Here is a 19,751-nt window from a genome sequence, read left to right on the forward strand (position 1 = left end):
GCATGTGTCTTGTCATTCGTGCTGAGTACAATAGTAAAGATTTTTTTATTTATTGATATCTTAATAATGCAAGTGTTTTTGTGGGGGTGGTCTGTCTTACAGGACTTGTTTATATGCTTATAACCTTCTGACACCACAGTGAGATTTCAAATTAAGATATATTAATATACATTACAAGCATGTGATTGCTTGTGTCATTGTGGAATAGATGAAAAATTAGTTCACTGCAGTAGTTTTTATCTTAACTGATCAAAACATCTTCCAAGGATTTTTCTAACAATATGTGATTGGAATAACAACTTCACATGTAGAGTTCCATGCTGCAGCTGAGAGGCATGTAAATACAAGCTGCTTATTTGCAAGAAGCTTCCAGATTCGCAATATGATTGCTATGGAAACCACACAATGAAAAGCTTATAGCCATCTGTGTGGTTTGGTAGATTTTGCTGCATAGCTGAGCTGTTTTTGTTTACTGTTATTGAAATGTTGAGTGAAATATATTAACCCACAAACTGCAATTATCCAGGGTATAAACTAGTATTGTGCAATGATAGTGTCTATGTTAGAGACTAGAAGACAGTAGAATACAAATTAATAATGGCATTAAATTAGATTCTAATATAAAAAGATGGTTAAGGAATGTGTTTGTAGAAGAAACTGCTAAGTTTATATGCATTATCATGGAGATACCACACTCCACTGAAAGAATGCACTGTTCATGCCAAACTCTTATGCATTTTATATTCAAGTAGTCAGGAAAAAATTGTAAGGAAAAAAATCCATGGAATCGGCTAGTGCAGAATTTATTGTTCACTTTTAAAATTATGTGGATGGTAGAGACATCTATGATTGGGTGATTTTTTTTTTCTGTTTGTTTTTGTTTTCATTTTTTTCTTTCATTGGACTGCAAGTTAACTAAGTATTTTCAACAGCTTTTATGGAATAATTTAAAAACCCTTAACAAATATAGTTAGTTCCTTGTTGCATTGTCATCACAAGAATTTTGTAGGTGGTTTGCCATTAGGGCCTCTGAATACTAACATGATAGTATCTCAAGGGGTTTTTGGATCTATTGCTCTGGAAGAGTTCACTGGCTTGATGAGTGTTGATTAGTTTAATTTTGACTTAGTGAGAAGGTGGAGAATACTTTCTCACTGCAGTTGTGGTGATGGTGTGAAGAAGAGATACAGAGGAAATATCATACCATATTATTTTAGAAGTCTGCATGATTCCTCTTACACAGTATCTTAATACAGAAGCACTTCTTTATTTTTTATTTTAGTTCTTCATCTTTTGACTCTATCCCATGTTGCAACACTAACTTTAGTATGTTGCAGCTGACTGCAGCCAATTCCTGGGATAACTGAGGTTCCTGTCTTTGAAGGACATCTCCTGCACATAGTTATTGCTTCAGAATGTAATATCAGAAAACACTAGGAAGAACCATAGATTCTTTTTCACCATCCTAAGCCAAGCCTATTTATATCGGCTCTGCTGTTAACATGATTGCATTAGCAAGTAGTGTGGTGTGTTTGCAACAGATTCATAAAGGACAGGTTTGTGCCAAGGACATGATGTTCACACTGTGCATGTTTTCCCATGCAGTCACTTTAGTTTGGTTTCATCAACCAAATGCCCCTTAGCGGCTGCACTGTGTTCAGTGTGCTTCTGGAGTGCCTTCACCCATGTAATGGCACATCAAAGCTGTCCTCTTTGTGACAACTCTGTAGTGTAAAGCAAAGTGTGAGAAGTGGGGATAGTTGGGACCCAAACCAGTATGCTAATATGGACAGCCTTTCTATGTATTTGGGACCTTTTCAGTATTCACAGAACCTTGCTTCAGATATTTTCTCATCTTCAGATATTAATCTGGTGAACTCTTCTTTCTAGGAAATATGTTTTAGAGGAAGGGGACTCCCTATGTTCTAAATTTTTCCATGAAACCACAATGCAGTCTACAAGTAGTCAAGTGTACCTTATGAAAACATCTCTTAAAACCTCCTTTACTGTTTTACTTCAATTGAAGTTCTCTACTAAAGCCAGTCCTCAGTTTAAGCTAGTCCGATCACTATGACAGGGATAGAGCTAAAATCAACACATCAACTCACGTAGGTCCAAACATTGAGTAACAAGTAATATTTCCATCTATTTAATAAACATAAAATTTTGTGTGTTGGATGTTCTAGGGAAAGGGAGCATCCTAGAAAGTGTGTGTGCTGATGGGATAATACTACCCGAGAGTGGTTTAATAGTGAGACTGAAGCCACAGGATGCCAGTGCCTCCTAGTGCTCCGACAACACATAGGGCTGTATTTTTGCCATTTATGCTCCAACTGTGAGTGCTTAAAAAAGCAAAATTGAGTGTACTTGGAAATGGGCCACGAGGGTTATGCCAAGTAGGGGAACACATGTGAATGCAGTAAATAGTTAGGAGTGTTTTGTGTTGTACCACAGATTCAGATTTTCCCTGTTGTATTGTTTTTAGTTTGTTGGGGGTTTTTTTGTTGTTTTTTTTTCCCCTGGCTCAGATAATAGTTTATATTCATCTCAACCAGATTTCTAGCAAGTCAGGAGTCAGGGAGCAAAAAACTCTTGCTGGCTTAGTAGGGCAGAAGTTTAAAGCTCTTTGTAGAGTGATGTAATTGTCATATTTGTAGGACTGCGTATATAGGTTAGCAGCAATTATGCATACTCATTTCAACAGGTCTACTCTTGTGCTTTAAACATCTGCTTTAATGTTTGCAGGAACAGTCTTGTGGATAGATGAAATTTTTACAAGGCAGAAAATTCTTTGAACTGTTGATATAAAACTCACTCCTTGTCAAAGTAGCTAGGCAATTACATACAAGTTGTACAGTAAGGAACATTTTAAAAGCTGTGAGTTCTGTATCTGTTGTCTGTCATTAATAAAATATCAAAACTAGTTGCTGAAATGTGTGTCCTAAAAAGAACCATGAATATCTGTATAAAATGTGATGAGTAGCAAAGCAAAGTATTAAAAGTCCAATTCTTGTTTGAGAAGTGGGTTTATCAATACAGTTTCCTCATTCAGTACAGCAGCTTTGTCAGTTTTGATATACCGTGAAGGCCAAGATAAATCTGTTTCTACTTCCTTATGAAACTAAAGAAAGAACACAGCTGAAAAATCTCATCGTTTGTTCCCTTTTCTTCCCTGATCAACAGAATTGTTGACTGTACTTAGTGGCGTGTGGATTTACTTATGTGAGTGTGTGGGTACAACTGAGTTCCCCGTCTGTGCCAGACAAGGAGTATGGAGCACATCTTTCGGAACTGCCTATGGGGATTTCAGTGTGTTCCAAGCCTGCTAGCCAGACAACATGTTTCAGAGCTGATCACTGCCAGGCATTCCCTTTTCTTGTCTCCTGAGCTTGCACTAAGTTATTTGATACTGTCAGGATTGCTTAAAACCATGGTCAGGCGCAGCAGGCAGGAGCACTGAATGCATGGCAGCTGTAGTGGCTGTGTTCCCATTGTGAAAGTGTTCAGCTAGCATGTCTCTGACAGTGTTGAAGGTAAGATGTCCCTCTGCCTCCTCTGCATACTTCTCTTAAGAGAACTCTGGAATTTCTGCATGGGCTGGCGATACTTTTTCAATCCTTGGTCTCCTTTTCTATTTCCGGGCAAGAAATGTACACAGCAGAATAGGACCCTAATTTTGATTGTCTCAGAATGACTGAGAAACAGCAGAACTGCAACTCTATGTTACTGCAGTCGGAGCAGAGTGAAAAGGGAAACAGATGTTCTCAATTGAGATTTTGAAAGAAAACTCTTGGAGTGTTTGGATGGGTAGGGGAAACCACAGAAACAACCACGTTCCAATTTCTGTACAAATGCAAAATAGTAAACTTGGCTTACAATCTGAAAATGTAGTGGGGCTTTCAGACTGATGTGGGCTGTGATTCCTGTCAGCTGAGGTGTCCCTTCAGAGTTTCATTTGCAGTTGTGTTTTGCAGAAGAACGTGTTCCTTCAAAGGCTGAAGTGCCAAGAAAACTGAGTGAGGAGGAAGTTACCACTGTTTCAGGTAATTAAAATATTTCCTTTTTATTTTGTGTATGTACTTTTTTTTTCCCCTTTATTTTCTTGTATCTTACTTTGCTGTGTTAAAATATTTTTATAGCTTTGTAAAGCTGTCTTTTTCATCTGAGTATTTAATGGCAGCAAAACTGCTTAGCACCACTTAGGATGCATGAAAACCACTTGAGAAGGATTTATAAAGTAAGCCAATTTATACAAGGTATTCCTTCCTGAATTACTTTGTAATGACTCAATTAGCTTTCATTTCTGCACAAAGGAGATTTAGTTGCATAAATTAGCTTATCATCATTGAGGAAGTGTCACTGCTAAAGGACAGTTTATAGATACAACATGCAGTTGCTGTCAAACCTATAAGAATGTAATATAGACATCTGTGTATACTTTGTGCTTGAGCAGAACAGACTTCTGCCATTCAGAGACTAACAGGGGACAACAAGTTGCCCAAGGGACTAGCAATGTAGACGTCTCTGAAAAGGTCAACTTGACACAGGCTCTGACAATCGACCCAAAGCTCTGTCTTCTTTGATAAAAATCAGATAAACTTAAGACCACTAATTGATCTGCAGCCTGTTTAAATGTTGGCCATGCATATCTTCATTGCATATGATTACGACAGAAAGCAAATGAATTGGGTAAGAAATGCCAGAGTCCAGTCACAGCAGCATAAAAATTGGAAAAGGACACAAATGCCCAGAAAGGCTGTGAAGGATATTCTCTCAGCTTTAGCCTGGCAAACTGCCCATGTGCTAATTATTTCTGGGACTGGAAAAATAACTGCAAACACCATGTAAAGTCACATGGTCAGACAATGTTTCTTGACAGAAAGGTTTTTCCAGTTATGCTTTAAAACAAGATATATATGTGCTTCAAGGGCACAGGCCTTTAGATAAACTGTTGGTGATTTGACACAGCAAGTAGAGAAGACTTGCTTCTTATCAGACCTTACACCTTTTTGAGATCTGCTGCATTGCAAGTGACCTGCATTGACATACAATCTGGCTGTCCTTCCCTCATCATACATAATACACATAATTCTTTCAGAGCTGTCAAGGAAGGGGTGGGCAAGAAGAGTTCCTTTAGGAAGTAGCTCTGCAGTGCTCTTCCTGTTGCAACATGTGAAGAGGAAACAGAGGCCTGTTTTCCTGACCCATACAGGAAAGCAGGAACAGGTTGCTGTGAGGAGTTTTGGGTTGCTTTACTTGGAAAGGAAACAAGAGCCTAGTCATCAGATGCAGTTAGCATTGTGCTCTGCTAAAAACGTGTAAAACAACATGACTCATTACAGCCTTAGTGTTTAGTACTCATTTAGACATTACTGTAATTATAAGAGCATGTTGTCATAATAGAGTGTGGGGTCAATCTAATAATCAAGTTGCCATCAGCTTTTTTTTCACTGATGTATTTTCTTCAAGTTCTAACTGACCATACTTTTAAGAAATCAAAACCTTAGCACCTTCTTTTCTGAAAAGTTTAAACTGCTGTGAAAGAAGCCTTATCAGTCTTACTAGTATTTGTGTAATGTCCTTGAAAAGACCATAACAGTTTTCCCCAGATGTCAGGTTTATTTAGAGCAGTATTTTTATGATCTGATCTTAGTTAACTATATCACACTGGAAATTTGACTTTTAGGGCTGACTTGACATGAGTATTTCTGATAGGCATCACATCATAAGTGTCTAATTTGACTTGGTATTTAATGATTCTCCATACAAACAGTGCATACATTCCTAATTTATTGCCTAGCTTTACGTAACCTGAATTTTAGAGAAAATATCGTGAAAACTCTCTGTGAGCTCAGCCTTATCATGTACAAAATCCCCTTTATTTTTCTACTGTTTTCTTTTTCTAACTTACCACTACTTCAGTTAATGTGCAGACTCGAGTTATTTTTATTTGTTCATCTAGATGCTGACTGTTGCTACTGGATTGTTTTGCATTAGTTGCTAGTGGCCTAATTATTTGAAAAGAAAAAACAAAACAAAACAAAGCATTGTAGAGTTTCAGTTATATTATATAAGGCTTGCTGAGTCCTTTTTTGCTATCACTATATACCCATTATTTCCACAATCACTATTTCAGTGAGTGTCTGTATTGTCTCAGTGTAAATACTTTGATTTTAGGGTAACTAAGGAATAATAGGAGAAAGAAACTGAGAAAGATCATACTGAACAGATTGGGCTAGATTAGAGGTGGAGTTCAGATAAATGCACTACAGTTTTTTGCCCTTACTTCATACTTCTTTCTGTTATGTGGGAAGAAGGATTAATAAGTAAAATAAGATGTTCTTTGCATTTTAGTACATCATCAGAACAAACAAATAACTATTTTCTTTATCAGAGTTTGTCTCATCTGGGCACTGAGAGTGTAAATCACTTGTGTAAGACAGTCATTTCTGTACCTTTAATTTTGAACTTCACCTGTCTCTTCATCTTTAAGCCTTCAGTACGGTAAACATTGAGCACATTATCACCAAAAGGGAATACAATAGTTTACCAGAAGTTCACCTCTTTCAAATATTGTTAAGTAGCCCGGACTAGTATTCTTCAAATCTGATGCTATAAAATTTGACAAGTCTGATCAGGAGTCGGTATGAATCAGAATGGCAAGCTGTTCAGTGTAGTGGGCAGTGGACCACAGTGGTGAAAGGAAAACATTCATGCATGTTCCTTCATTGCAGAAGCAGTGCATAAGCAGGTAGTATAACTCCTAGCTCTGAGTCACTACTGTAGCAGGCTTTGCCAGCTTAGATGCCATCAAGGTTAAAATGGAAGATCAGTGAAAATCAGGCACAGTCACATTTATTCCAGTGTTTCAAGTAGCGCATTTCCATACTTGGGCTGTAATTCCTGGTCGTGTTCTGCTCAGGTTTTTTTTGCCAGGTTTGTGCACAGAAATGGCAAGCACCAAAATTGGAACAAGGGAGGGGGCAGGAATGGACCAGCCTGCAGTTAGATTGGCTTAGGCTGCAATGGGACAGCAGAAAATTAAATCCCTGTGAAATATGCAATCTTAATCTCTTTTTTTTTTCCAGGTTTTGTGTTTTCTGTCTATTGTGGCTTTTAGAATATTCTTATACTTTTTTTTTCTCCCTTGAATAATCCCTGGACATTCTTAAGTTTTAAACAGTGTACAATATTTGAAGTGCATGTTTGAGTGTCATACTTGTCAGGTTTTTTTACCCTAACTGTTCACCTTTCTTTCAACCATGTACTGTCAGGTGCCAGTATTTTTCAGTGAAAGAAGCAGTCTGAAAGCTGGCAGTTGTTGCTGTTTCATCTGTCAAATAAATTTTGAAGTTTTTTCATCAGTGTATGGGACAAAAATATCTATTTTTCCTATTACTGCTACTGGAAAAACAGTGTTGGCAGGAGAAAACCATGAGGAATTATTTGTGGAGAAGTTTTGGATGCTGTTGGATAGTTGTTCATTCAGATAGCAGTCTTGGAATGAAAAAACTGTTTCTTGAAGAGACAACCTATCAAAAATCCTGCTCAGCCATTTCTTGTGATTGGTGATATTCAAAGCAAACTGTTTCCTACCCTCTGCTACACGTTTTTATTTATCATGTCTTATTCATGTTGTGGCCTAAGTGGCCTTTGAAATATAAGAGACTTTAGTTAAGCAATTCCGTCATCATAGTATATTTCACAGTGCATAAAAATAGATTGTAATTGTGACAGAGTAATGGCAGCAAATCAAGACCTTTTGAGTTGGAACTCTAATGGGCACGTAAGTTCATAATGCTAAGTCCACCAGCTGTTTTCAGGTATTACATGTATTTAAGAAGCTCCACATAATTTCATTACCATGTAAATACCAAATTCCTTTATCTTCTGGTTTTGTTTTACTTGGTTCTCCAGAGGCAATCAAATGAAATTTGGCAGGGTCTTCTCCAAATGAAAGAGGAGCAGAAGTAAGAAGGAATGGCACTCTGATTTACAGATGTTTTTGCAGCTTTTTTTTTTTCTACTTCCATGTTTGCAAAGAACTACAAATTATTTTATGAAGCATTTTGCCCTTTAGATTCTGAAGTTAAATATACAATTGGCTTTTATGCACGTGTAGCTACACTTAGAGAATTTTGAGAAATTTGTGCTGGTGGATTGGACAGGGGATTTTGAATTTGAAATTGACACTTGTTGGAAGACCAGCATAGTTGTTCACAAACTTACACTGGCACTTTCTCTCCCCTTTTTAAATTTTTGTGCTTATATACTGCTGTATGTTTTTCCAGGATATGTGGTTTTGTGATTTAAACAACTCTGTCTTATGTGGAATTCACAGGTGAGGGCACAGAGCCATGGTTGGTCTTTGGGCAATATCTCCACTGTAAGAGCAAGGTTATTTTAATATGCATCTTTTCCAGTGTTGCCATGTTATTACTAGAGTTGATTTCCCACTTTAGGGCTTAATTAAATGTTCATGATGAACATCTAGGAAGAGATGTGCCTCCTGTGCTGTAGGATCTCTTCTATTGCTCATGTTTTCTGTGTAACTCCCATTAGTGTTAGCAGGAGTTAATTGCAGCAAATAAAGGTAATAACAGACCTTGAGTGATAAAGATCACTGTAAAAAGCCATGAATCAGTGCAATTCTGAAGAAGTAAAAGTGCTGATTAGTGTATTTTAAACCAAATCGATAAGACAACTGCTGAAAGATTTGAAAGGTGGGATATACCAAAATAGCTCTTTTAGTACTTTCTCACATGGGTTTGTAATATCTTTTAAGCAATAGACCTTGGAACTGGTCAGTGTGGTATCAAAAAATTGTAGAGAGATGCAGATTTAATAGTTATAAAAAATTAATTTCTCGCTAACCTGAGTTCATGCTTATAATTGTTTAATGCTAAATTGCTGAATAATGAGCTGACAAAAGGGAAGTGCCAAAATTTAGAGGTGCAGCATTTCAAACGGATTCTGCCTTCCTCTTGAAATTAATGTGTTTATACACTTTACAATAACCAAATCTCTTCCTTCTGAATGGTCAGGAGTTTTTATATAGGTATATATTGCTTACTTTTGGCGTGCTGACAGAAGAATTTGTGCACTGGTAGGCAGAACTCCCCCTAGTGCAATCTAGCAAGTAGTAGCTAGCTACTCATCACTCATTTATGGAGAATTAAATGGTGGCTAACTTGCACGGCAGCTTTAAATTCAGGCTTGTCAATGTTTAGCCTTATGACAGGATTGCTGTCAAAACAAGATAGCACAGAACACAGGCTGAAATGGATAAACAGAAAACAAGCTGCTCTTTCTCCTACAGAGAGTATTAAAATGAAAATCTTAAGTATTTGTCAAAATAGGGAAAAATACAAGTTGAACACTGCTGGATTTTTTAATAGCATGACACTTTCACTTGGTACTTGATATTTTGGCAGGTTGTTGGTTTTTTTTTTCTGTAACAAAGTGAAGCAATCATGAATAAATTTTAAACTATAAATAATGGTGTAGAGTGCTAACGACATGCAAATGTAACTGGTATATGTTGGAATAACCAGCAAGCCTGCTGTTTGAGGATCATATAACAAAACTAAGATGACAGCCTTGATCCAGCCAGTTCAGTGATATTTATGTTATCAGAATTAGAAGATAGCTTTCCAGTGATGTAAATTATTAGTACGTATACATTCTGTCTGGTTAGTGTATACATAATGTAACTGGTCATCTTAGTGGTATAGCTTACATTCTTTTTGCATTAACTCATCACACTCCATTCTCATGGAATTAAAAACAGGAAATAGTTTGCAGTGTAACAGAAGCACCCAGTGTATTTAACCGCGTGTAAGCGCTGTGTTTCAATAGACATACTCTGTATTGTAAGTGTATGACAAAGCATTTATTACTGTGTTATTGCCGTATTACAGAGCAAAGAGTGCTATATAATCAATCAGTTAATGGTCTGTATGGCAGCTTGAACACAGCACATCCATTGTGCTTATGCAGTGAGAAGGATGAGTTTATGACTGTAGTGTAGTTGCATGTTTAGCCAGAGCTTAATATCCTAAACTGGAGCTGACACAAATATTTTTAAAATGCAGCTTCAGCAACAGTTTCCAACTTCTCCAATATTTCAGATGGAACAATCAAGGATTATCTCAAAGGTTCTCAGACAAGTTATTTACTTTTTCTGGAACAGGAGAGGGAGGGGAAGCATATCGCAAAATACTTTGGCTTCCTTTCCCAAATTGCTATTAATTATATTCTAGCAATTTTACCAGTTTTGAGTTGAGGTACAAATAGGGCTTGCTGGAAATACATTAGTAGAGGAAAACTAGCTGCTTTAAGTTGCAGCTGCAAAATGCTTTGTAAACCTGTAGCTACCTGTTTTTTAAGTGATACAATTTGGCAGTAAAGTGCTCGCACATTAAACTTGCTTTTGTGATACAAAGGAGTTGTTTCTAAAAAGAGGAGTAAGAAATGTGCGCTAATTGCTTTGTAGCATCTGGGGATCTAGAGTAACTTGAGTCTCTCAGTCTTTGTCCTTTTATAACTAGCTGCTGTTTTCTTTGCAGATAGCAAAAATACCGACTATGCCAATTTCTATCAAGGTTTGTGGGACTGCTCAGGAGATGAACCTGATGAGTTGACATTTAAACGTGGAGACGTTATCTTCATCCTCAGCAAGGTACAGGATGCTACTGGGGCTACGTAGCTGTAAAAAGAGAGCCATGGCAGAAGGGCACATTCCCACAGTCCTACGGGGGGGAAATTGGCACTCCCTTTCAGATCCTTTGTTTGCAATCAGATATTCACTGCAATTAATTATTTTGTCAAATGAACTATAATCACATTTCAAACATAGCTGTGTCACAGGAATTAACTTAAAAGCATGTTTATTTACTTGTTAAATCTTGGCTACCATTTGTTAACTGATTTAACTGATTTAACAATGTGCTTTCTGCTTGTAAAACTTTAACCTTGCAGAATTTTAAATTATCTTGTATGTTATGTTTTTTGCTTCCTGTTTTATAATCCCCTGACCATGCTGATTCTTACTTTTTGGACATCTTGCTACAGAAGGGTTTTTTGTTTTTTGAACTATGCTTTCATCTTTGTATGTATATTGTAATTGTTCTGACAGCTCAGATTCCGAATTTGTTTGCTCTGACAGATTTGGGCAATTTTCAGTTTACAGCTTTCCTGTTTGCGAAGCAAATGAGAAATATAATTCCTCTCATCTAAAGTGATGATAAGCAGTATAAGCATGAAATTTTATTCTGCTTTAATATTGGTTAATTTTCTTTTTTCCTTAACCCTCTCAACAAAACCAAAATCTCTCCTAAAGTATGTCTCATCTCATGGTCTGGTTAAGTCTACTTCTGAACAATTAATCAAAGAAATTTCTAAAAATTGCTGTAGAATATATATCTTGGATGTAGTTGCTGTTCAGTATAATTAATGTATTGTAGGTCATTGAAATATACAAGTATGTGCAAGAAAGCTAAAGGCTTCTGTTTGTCTTAGTTTCAAACTTTGCAGTTTTGTCACAATTGCTTTAAATCTTCCTTGATACCTTTAACTGCAATATTTCTGAATAATAAATGTAACAGCTTCTGTTTAAATAAATTAAAGATTTATGGATAGAGAGATAGTACTATATAAAAATATAGAAGATGTATTACTAATGGTAATGTGGCCATGTATGTCTTTTGAGGTATTTCATTGTCACTTAAACTAATAACTGAATTGCATTACTAAAGGCTGGATAACACTCTTGGATTGGGCAGACATTCAAGCAGTTATACAGCACTGAAGAAGGGTACTAATTTAAAATAACTGCCTCTTCCTCCTCTCCCTCCCCCAAAAAAGCCCATGAACAAACTGGCTCCTCTGTATGACTTTGGCCACTTCATGAGTCGTGCTTTCCTGGTCCAGTATCTTCAGCTTGTAGGTGAAAAAATAGTTTGCTACTCCTTCCCCAAAAGAGTGAGAAATTTAATTGAAAAAAATGGAGCAGAATAGAAAAACAGTAGCTTAAGCTGACCTCTGTATATCAACTGTCTGGTGGTCATGCTGTGATTAATCCGTAATTGGTCCTTGAGACAGGCTTACTATTGCTCTAGATATATAGAGCCTCTCTCTTTGGGAATGATTTCTACTCCAAAATACTGTCCAGAAAATTCAGCCCAGTTTCACTTAAAGGTTGTTACAGCTTTTTTAGAAAAATGAGTGTTGGCTACTACTGTCAGCTCTGAATTTAGGGTCCTTGGAGGGGAAAGTGCCAGAGAATGATCCATCTTCACCCCTCCACTTGATTCAGTTTCAAGGTCTGATAATTTACAAGCTCTTTGTCTGGGAAGTGAAAATACAACCAAAGGAAAAGTGAACTTAACTGCCCTGAAGTGGGTCAAGACTTTTCTTCAGAAAATATTTCCTACATTATCCACTACATTAATGCTTGGATTTTGTGGCAGTCGGCAGGAATCTTTGGCAATTTTCTAATTTTTTCACACCATCTAGTGGTTGAAAATGAGAGATGCAGGTACTGTCAGGAGGTGATGTTTATGGATCCAAAATGGTGTCATAAATTCAGCTTCAGCTTGAACCTAGCTATGGCTTTATTGCCTTTCTGTCATATGTCAGCCAGGTATGAACATAACTCTTGAAAATCACATTTTGCTGATAAAGAAGTAAGTACAGAGCACAGCAGTATTACAGTAGGAACGGTGAAGCATTAACAAAATATCTAGCATATTTGTGCAACATGTACTAGTTCTTTGTTTTACAGTGAAATATAAATGGCAGAGCTTGCTCTGATGAATGCAGTAAGATAGATATTTGTCTCTCCCAGCAGTAGTAATGCCAAAGCAATATATTTTTACCTGCTTTTCACATACCTTTATAGAAGTTAGGGGAAAAGTGACTATTTTGTTTCCAAGAAATGAGATAATTAGCACAATAGAAGTTATTATGAACCATTTTATCAAATTTGGGCATTGATATGATTTAAATAAAGTAAGAGGAGCAATATGCCATATAAGTATCTAGGTGAATGCTTTTTAGACATATGAGCAAGTATTCAGTTTGGCAACATTTACTTCCTGAAATAGCCAAGTGCTATGCAAAGAGAAATCCCTCATAATTTGCTTTAAACTGAGCATTGAAATTGTGTCAGAGCAATGAGCATATTTTGCATGCTTATTCTCAGGTAATACAAATACCTATGCCAAATTAGTGTAATTACCTTAGAAAAACATGTTTTCCTTGTTTTAAAAGTGCATTCAGAAACTTTTTTGGCTATTATCTAAACATTTGTCTGTTGTGGCTTTTGTGTGGCAGCAGCCCTATGGGATCTTACTAAAAAAACTTGAGCTTTTAATATAAACAGAATTTGGAGCACTGTTGCAATAGTACTTGCTAGATTTTCTTAATTTAAAAAAATAGTTAACTTTTCAGATTAATTAATCAGTGTCTCTGTATAGGTAAACTTATACTTTTACAATTTTAATTTATAGTATTTCTGAATACTCAAGTAGCTTTTGTGACTTAAGACTGTGAATCTTGTGAACTTTCAGAAAACTTTATACCCTTTTCCTGCTATTCATTAGAAAACATTTTATAGCTCTACTGATAGAGGGACTAATTAATAATATTTCTTAGTTAATATTGACTATTAGAAATGCAATACTTGGGTGTCCTGTTTCCGGAAAGGATGATTGCTCTCAACTCCTGCTCATTTATGGGCTTGCCTTTGCTTTCAAGCCCATATGATAAATAGGGAAACAATCCCTGACATAACAATCCTTTTTATAAATCTTCCATAGCTCCTATTTAAGAAATCAATTTCTAAAACCAAAAACAACTGTGGGTGGAGGTAGCCCTATTATTACTATTATTACTATTAATATTGTTGTTGTTATAATAATATTTTTAAATTTATGCATGTGTAGCATTTGCAGTATTTGTTTGCTTTCGGTGGATGTTTTCATGTTGGGAAATGACATAGTTTCATTATCCTTTAAATGGAAGGTTAGTTAAGATAGACTAACGCAAAGTGACTCTGGGTTTCTTGGTTTGCATAGTGACAATATGTAAGCATTTACCTACCAGATGAGAAAAAATCTTGGCATTGTGTCATCTAATGGAAAATAAAATGGTCCTCTGTCATTCCAGGGTGTGTTCAGTGGCAAATTTTGGTTCAGAATTCAGTCTGCTTACCCTGATTTATATTGGAACTCTTTAATTGCTGTCTAGTTTGTCTCATGTCATTATAGGAAAGAAAACCTAATAATGCAACCATGCAATCAAGCTGAAGCTTCTATTCTTAAAGATGACCTTTTTATTGCTGTCTTAAAACAAGCCTACTACCTGTGAGGAAGTTTCATGAAGTTATCTAAAACATTTGTAATTTTGTGCTTTTTAGAGAAAATGCTGTTCTGTGCCAGAAGTGCTCCCTGGTTGATAGTATGTCATTCAGCAATTACACCAAAGAAGTCCTAAAATTTTTTAGCTAGTCTGAATCTCCTGGATGAATTAGAGGTGTTTTAAAAGGTTATCTTGCCAAAATGGCCCCCTGGGATATTATTTGAAAATAATTTCTCCCTTCTTCTTGCACATCTTCAGCTTGATAGAAGAGGCTACTTATTTTAACCCCCCACAAGGTTATAGATATGTTTTGTTTTTCAGTTTTAAAGTTTGCAGATCTTCAGCTTGTAAGTTGGTATTACCTATATTGCCCCTGGAGAAGACCAGGATAAAAATCTTGAATTCACACACTTCATATGTGGTTTTTTTTTAAAAAAATACAACTCCTTTGTTTTCTTCAAGGCATTGAAGCGTAATGATTTTCAGCAACTCTTTTTAAAAAGCAAAACAAAACAAGACAAAAACACCAACCCCCACAAACACAAAAAACATACCATATGTATTGAACAATAGGGACTAATTGCACAAGGACCAGATGTTCTTAACTTTTGCTGAAGTCAGTAGAAGTTAATATGGTGCAAAGCATCTGGAGATCCTCATTGACACAAAGGATCTGTTCTGAAGGTAGAGACTGTTTTGGAAATCCTCTTGCATATGAAAGTTTTCTCTTCTTGCCTAACAGAATTCTCTTCTGTATGGTACAAAAAAAATCTGGGATTTAAAAGGTATCTGTAAAAAACAGGTGGTGTCTTTCTACCGTGTTTTCCCCAGGTGCAAAAACTTTCATGATCGGTGTCTCATGGTAGCATGGGTACATACACACCAGTGCTGTGAAATTGGTGGGATGGGGACACGGCGAAGCATCTGCTCACAGTGTGTTCAGTTGAGAGCATTTAAGGAGCCTGGAAAGCCTGATGGGATTTCCCCCCTGCCCCCAATCCTAGCATGCTGAACAGAGCATTTGCCAGCATGTTAAAAATGTTAAGTCATAACCTCTTCCTTGCTGCCCTGTGAAATACTTCACTGTGGTTAATAAATTTCTGCTAAGGACAAAAAACACCAACAAACCACCGGTAGAAACAGGGAGAACGTACAAGTAGCTTAGAAGGCATTTGGTATTTTTTTAGGTGGTTGTTTTGTATTATTTGGCATAATAAATTCCCCTGCCCCGGTGCTTGTCTTGAAGGGGTTGCGGTGGCCCCTTCCTCCCCCCGGCAGGCCTCGCCTTGCCTGGTGTGGCAAATGTGTTCCCAGTCACGTGGCAGAGCCCCGGCCACACACTTGTGCATTCCCCTCATGGCAGGGCTGCTGGATCTGGCCCTGCCCCCCTCTCCTATCCCTCTGTTTGCCTTGGAGCAATTCATTTTGCAGTTATTGAATTTCTTTGGAGAGTTATTTTCATACAGCGAGCATCACAGCACCTCTGGATCTTGATAGCATTTCCACATAAGGAGAAAGAAGCTTTGTGTTAGTAATTACCTAACATTGTCGGGAGCTGACTGCAGGCCTCTTTCTAGTGATAACAGAATAACCACATAATGTAGCTTTATAGCACATGATTAATAGAAAATAATTACACATCCTACAAAGGGATGCAATATTTCTTATAAATTGACTACAATGGTTTCCTGTAGATTAAAGGACTCTTCATTATTTTATCAGTCCTTCTGAAGTATAGTCGCTTGCCTATGTTAGCAGTGATGTTAAGAGCTGAATGCAGTGAGGGATACCAGATGGTGAACCCAGTGGTACCTGAGATCTGGAGCTGATGGTTACAAAAGCACTATGCTTCCCAGCTCATAAGAACTCATATAAAACTCCTAGCTGTATTCATATCCTTCTGCATATTAATCATTAAATTACCGCAAATGAGGGCTTTAGACTTTTATTTTACACATCTTAAAAAGCAGTACTACGGGTCTCACAACAGCAGTGTATTAATTAAATTATCTTGTTATGAAGGAGTTTATAATTGATAATGTTGATAGAAACAATACATCAATTTGGATTTTATATGGGTCTTCAAGAAAAGACTGGAGAGGGATTGCTTATCTGCCTGACTAATAAGCACTCTTTCGTGGTACTAAGTATGGAAAGAAGTGGACATGAGTTTAAAGAGAAACGTCTGTACTTCAATCAGTTCAAAAGGGAGTGCTCTCTAATTATTTTAAAACCTGAGATGCAGGTTTTTTATGCTTGGTAGCCAGGTATCTGTGTTAGATAATTTTTGTTCAGACTTCTATAGACTGCAGATAGTTTAATTGGGATTCATATTACTCTTGAGACCCATGCAAAGAATAGTAATGCAAAGTAAAAGCGTCTGTGTTGCAATATTGCCTGTATGCTGTAATGGTTGCAGTGAATCCCTAAATTAGTTTACTAGTCTGTTACATCAACATCAATTTCATCTTCTCACTTAGTATCATGCCAGAACAGTAAGTGGTGTATTAGCAAGTAGCAAAACCCAGAAAGTTTTCAGAACAGCAGCATGCTTTTAATTTTAACTTGAGTTATCTGAATTGTTTCTTTAAAAACAATTATTTCTGAGTTCATGTAGTGTTGCTAAGTGGAACGTTTTCAATGGATAATGTAGTCCACAGGCTTTTTCTGTGCCATTTGTCATACGCAATTTAATGACCGTTTAACTAAGCCACTTCCCTCATTTCATGTATTGTTTGCTTTTTTGACTGATGTGTAGCAAAACTTGCTTAATCACTCTTGTCAGTCACTTCATGAATTCCATGTAACAGTTTCAAATCTTTTGTTGCTTTCTCTTGGAGAGATTTATTGTCGAGATTCCAGTCATATATGTGAGTACTGCTCCTTCCAGCAATTTCCTACTTCAGTCTGGAAATCCAGTTTGTATATTTAGCCAGTGTATTGTGAGATAAAACATGGATTTTGTTTTGTTTTTTTTTTATACAGGCTGATCTAGAACATTGTAAACCTCAGCGTCAGGGTATTATTTAGCCTTTAAGGAGTTACGGTGCAACGTGTACACCCATGGGAAAGGTTAAGAGTGGTTCTTATGTGGAGAGCAGTTTGCATGGAAAATCAGGTTCAGATACATTGATACTTTCAGACCAGATCCACCTCCAAACGTCTGTTCTGCAGTGGAAGGTGGAACTTTCTAGTTTGTTTGTTCACATCATAACGGAAGGTTTTGCTGCTGCTTTTCTTGTGCGTTTTCTTCAAATCACACTTACTGCAGCACTGTATGGATAGCAGGATAGAATTTTTTTTAATCACCAATTCACTGTGAAGAGAAGGAAGAAAATGTGTAATTTTAGACTGGTGTTCAGCCTTTCACAATAAGATTTAAAGGTTTGTGTGTGCTTGCATGCAAGCATTTTTTTTGAAAAACACAAAAGGCAAAAAGAAGAAGCCTGGGCCCACATGGAAGTGGACCATCATCAGGGCTTCATCATAGTTAAGCATAGGGAGAGCTGAGTACACTAAGCACCTCATAGGACCCTAGAGAACTCTCCACCATGCCAAATATGCCAGCAGCAAATCATTATAGCTCAGGCTCTAATGAAACTCCATTAACCCTTAAGCTCCACTTGACTATTTATAGCCGAAAAACTTTACAGTCAAAATAATCACTTACAGTGTTATCTCAGTAGGACCAGTAATTCAGAATCCTACAGCCTTTTGCTTTTATCATCAGAAGTGCAGCATCGCAGGAAGCAGATGTTGCTTATCAGAGATATCTGTGTATTTTGCATTTTGCATGTTTGTTCCAAAGTAATTTTTATCTTATTAATCATTCCATTTTGAATGGGGTCTCTGTTTTAATATGCTTCATTTGTAACTCAATATGTGTGTGTGTGTGTGTGTGTAATTTCAGCTGTTAGAATTTATTGAACTGCTGTTAGGATTGAACTTAAAATATTTACCTTATAGGAAAAAAATTAAATTTGGATCCCACAATACTCTTACTTGGTATTGCTTTTGGAAGATATTATTTCTTTTAAACTATTATAATTCATTTTGTTTTGTATTTATCTCACTAAGCCTAAACAAATTTAAAACAAAAGTACATTAGTCATCTGTCTGACATATGAGATCTGCCGCAGGATTTTCTGCAAGCCTAGAGCAATAGTAGACTTCATCCATAGAAAGAGATCATGTATTAGATATATAGTGTTCCTTTCACATTTGAGCAAAGTAGTTTTTAAACAGAGTTGATTGTGAGTTTCTTAAGAGTTTAGACTTGTGATACTGAAAGAATCCCAACTGATTCTTACATGTTAACATTGTGTTATTATATTTTAGTTACAAAAATAAGGTTTTTGTGATGAAGAGGTCAGCTATCTTTAGTATTTGTTAGAGAAGTGTGGCTGTAATGAAGAAATTTTCTTGAACGTGCCCAACCTCTTAAAATTTAAACTTTTATCTTTGCCTAACTCTGCATGTGAATGCCTCTAACAAAAATATGTTTTAATTATAATTTTCAGTTGAAATTATTATAACTGTATATAAGAAAAAGCATCCTTACAGAATTGCATTCAAAACTCTATTGCATTTATATCAGACTAAAGGTTAATATTGCATATTGTTTTCAATTAGGAGTACGATAGATTTGGCTGGTGGGTAGGAGAAATGAAGGGAACCATTGGCTTGGTGCCTAAAGCCTACATAATGGAGATGTATGATATTTGAGAGGCCTGGGTAAGTACATTTTAATCCAATCTTCTGTAATGGCTTATATGTTCCCTTGTTCTCTGTTTCATAAGTATTTCTTTCCTGGAACCTTTGTAGGAGTCCTGTTAACATAAAGATTGTGGCAAAATATATTGAAGGTTCAATTAAAGCACTTTTTCTGGGATTCTCTTTGAAATATTAAACCACGGTGTACAAAAGATATTATGTAGTTTATAGCTCCGTTCCTTTTCCAGTTATTTTAAAAATAAAATTTGTGTGCTTTCTGTTTAGTTTTGTTACTATAATAAGACACATGCATCTGTCTTTGCAGAAAGCCGTGGAAGGGGATAGGTACTTGGACTAGGTATGCATGTTTGAGGTTTTTTGGTTAATGATGAACTTTTAACTTCCCTCTCCCTAATCAGGAGAAATCTGCACTTGCAATCAAGAAGGGGGTGCAGCTGCAGTTAATAGACCCAGCCTCTGAAAGAAGATTCTGCCGTACCCATTTTGTGGTTTCAGCGAATGTAGTCAGATCGTTGCCTTGTGTATATTAAACATTAAAACCTGTAATTGATCATAATTCTGTGGAAATGTTCTTCTTAGCCGCTTTTTATAGAATCGTAATGTTAGAAAATGAAGTAGATGGTAATTAACATATGGGGCACAAGCAGCCAAATAGT

General features: G+C 36.6%; 1 protein-coding gene across 1 annotated transcript in view; it reads left to right on the forward strand.

Annotated features, from left to right (window-relative positions):
• Positions 1-19,086, forward strand: part of SKAP2 (src kinase associated phosphoprotein 2) — a 111,829-nt gene extending 92,743 nt beyond the window's left edge. The window contains exons 10-13 of the mRNA XM_010007645.1: positions 3,975-4,043; positions 10,569-10,704; positions 13,821-13,860; positions 18,994-19,086. Of these exons, the coding sequence (XP_010005947.1) occupies positions 3,975-4,043; positions 10,569-10,704; positions 13,821-13,860; positions 18,994-19,086 (338 nt within the window). The remainder of the gene's footprint in view (positions 1-3,974; positions 4,044-10,568; positions 10,705-13,820; positions 13,861-18,993) is intronic.
• Positions 19,087-19,751: the final 665 nt, after the last annotated feature.

Source organism: Chaetura pelagica, unplaced genomic scaffold (assembly GCF_000747805.2).
Source record: "Chaetura pelagica isolate M959 unplaced genomic scaffold, ChaPel_1.0 scaffold10, whole genome shotgun sequence".
Taxonomy (NCBI): domain Eukaryota; kingdom Metazoa; phylum Chordata; class Aves; order Apodiformes; family Apodidae; genus Chaetura; species Chaetura pelagica.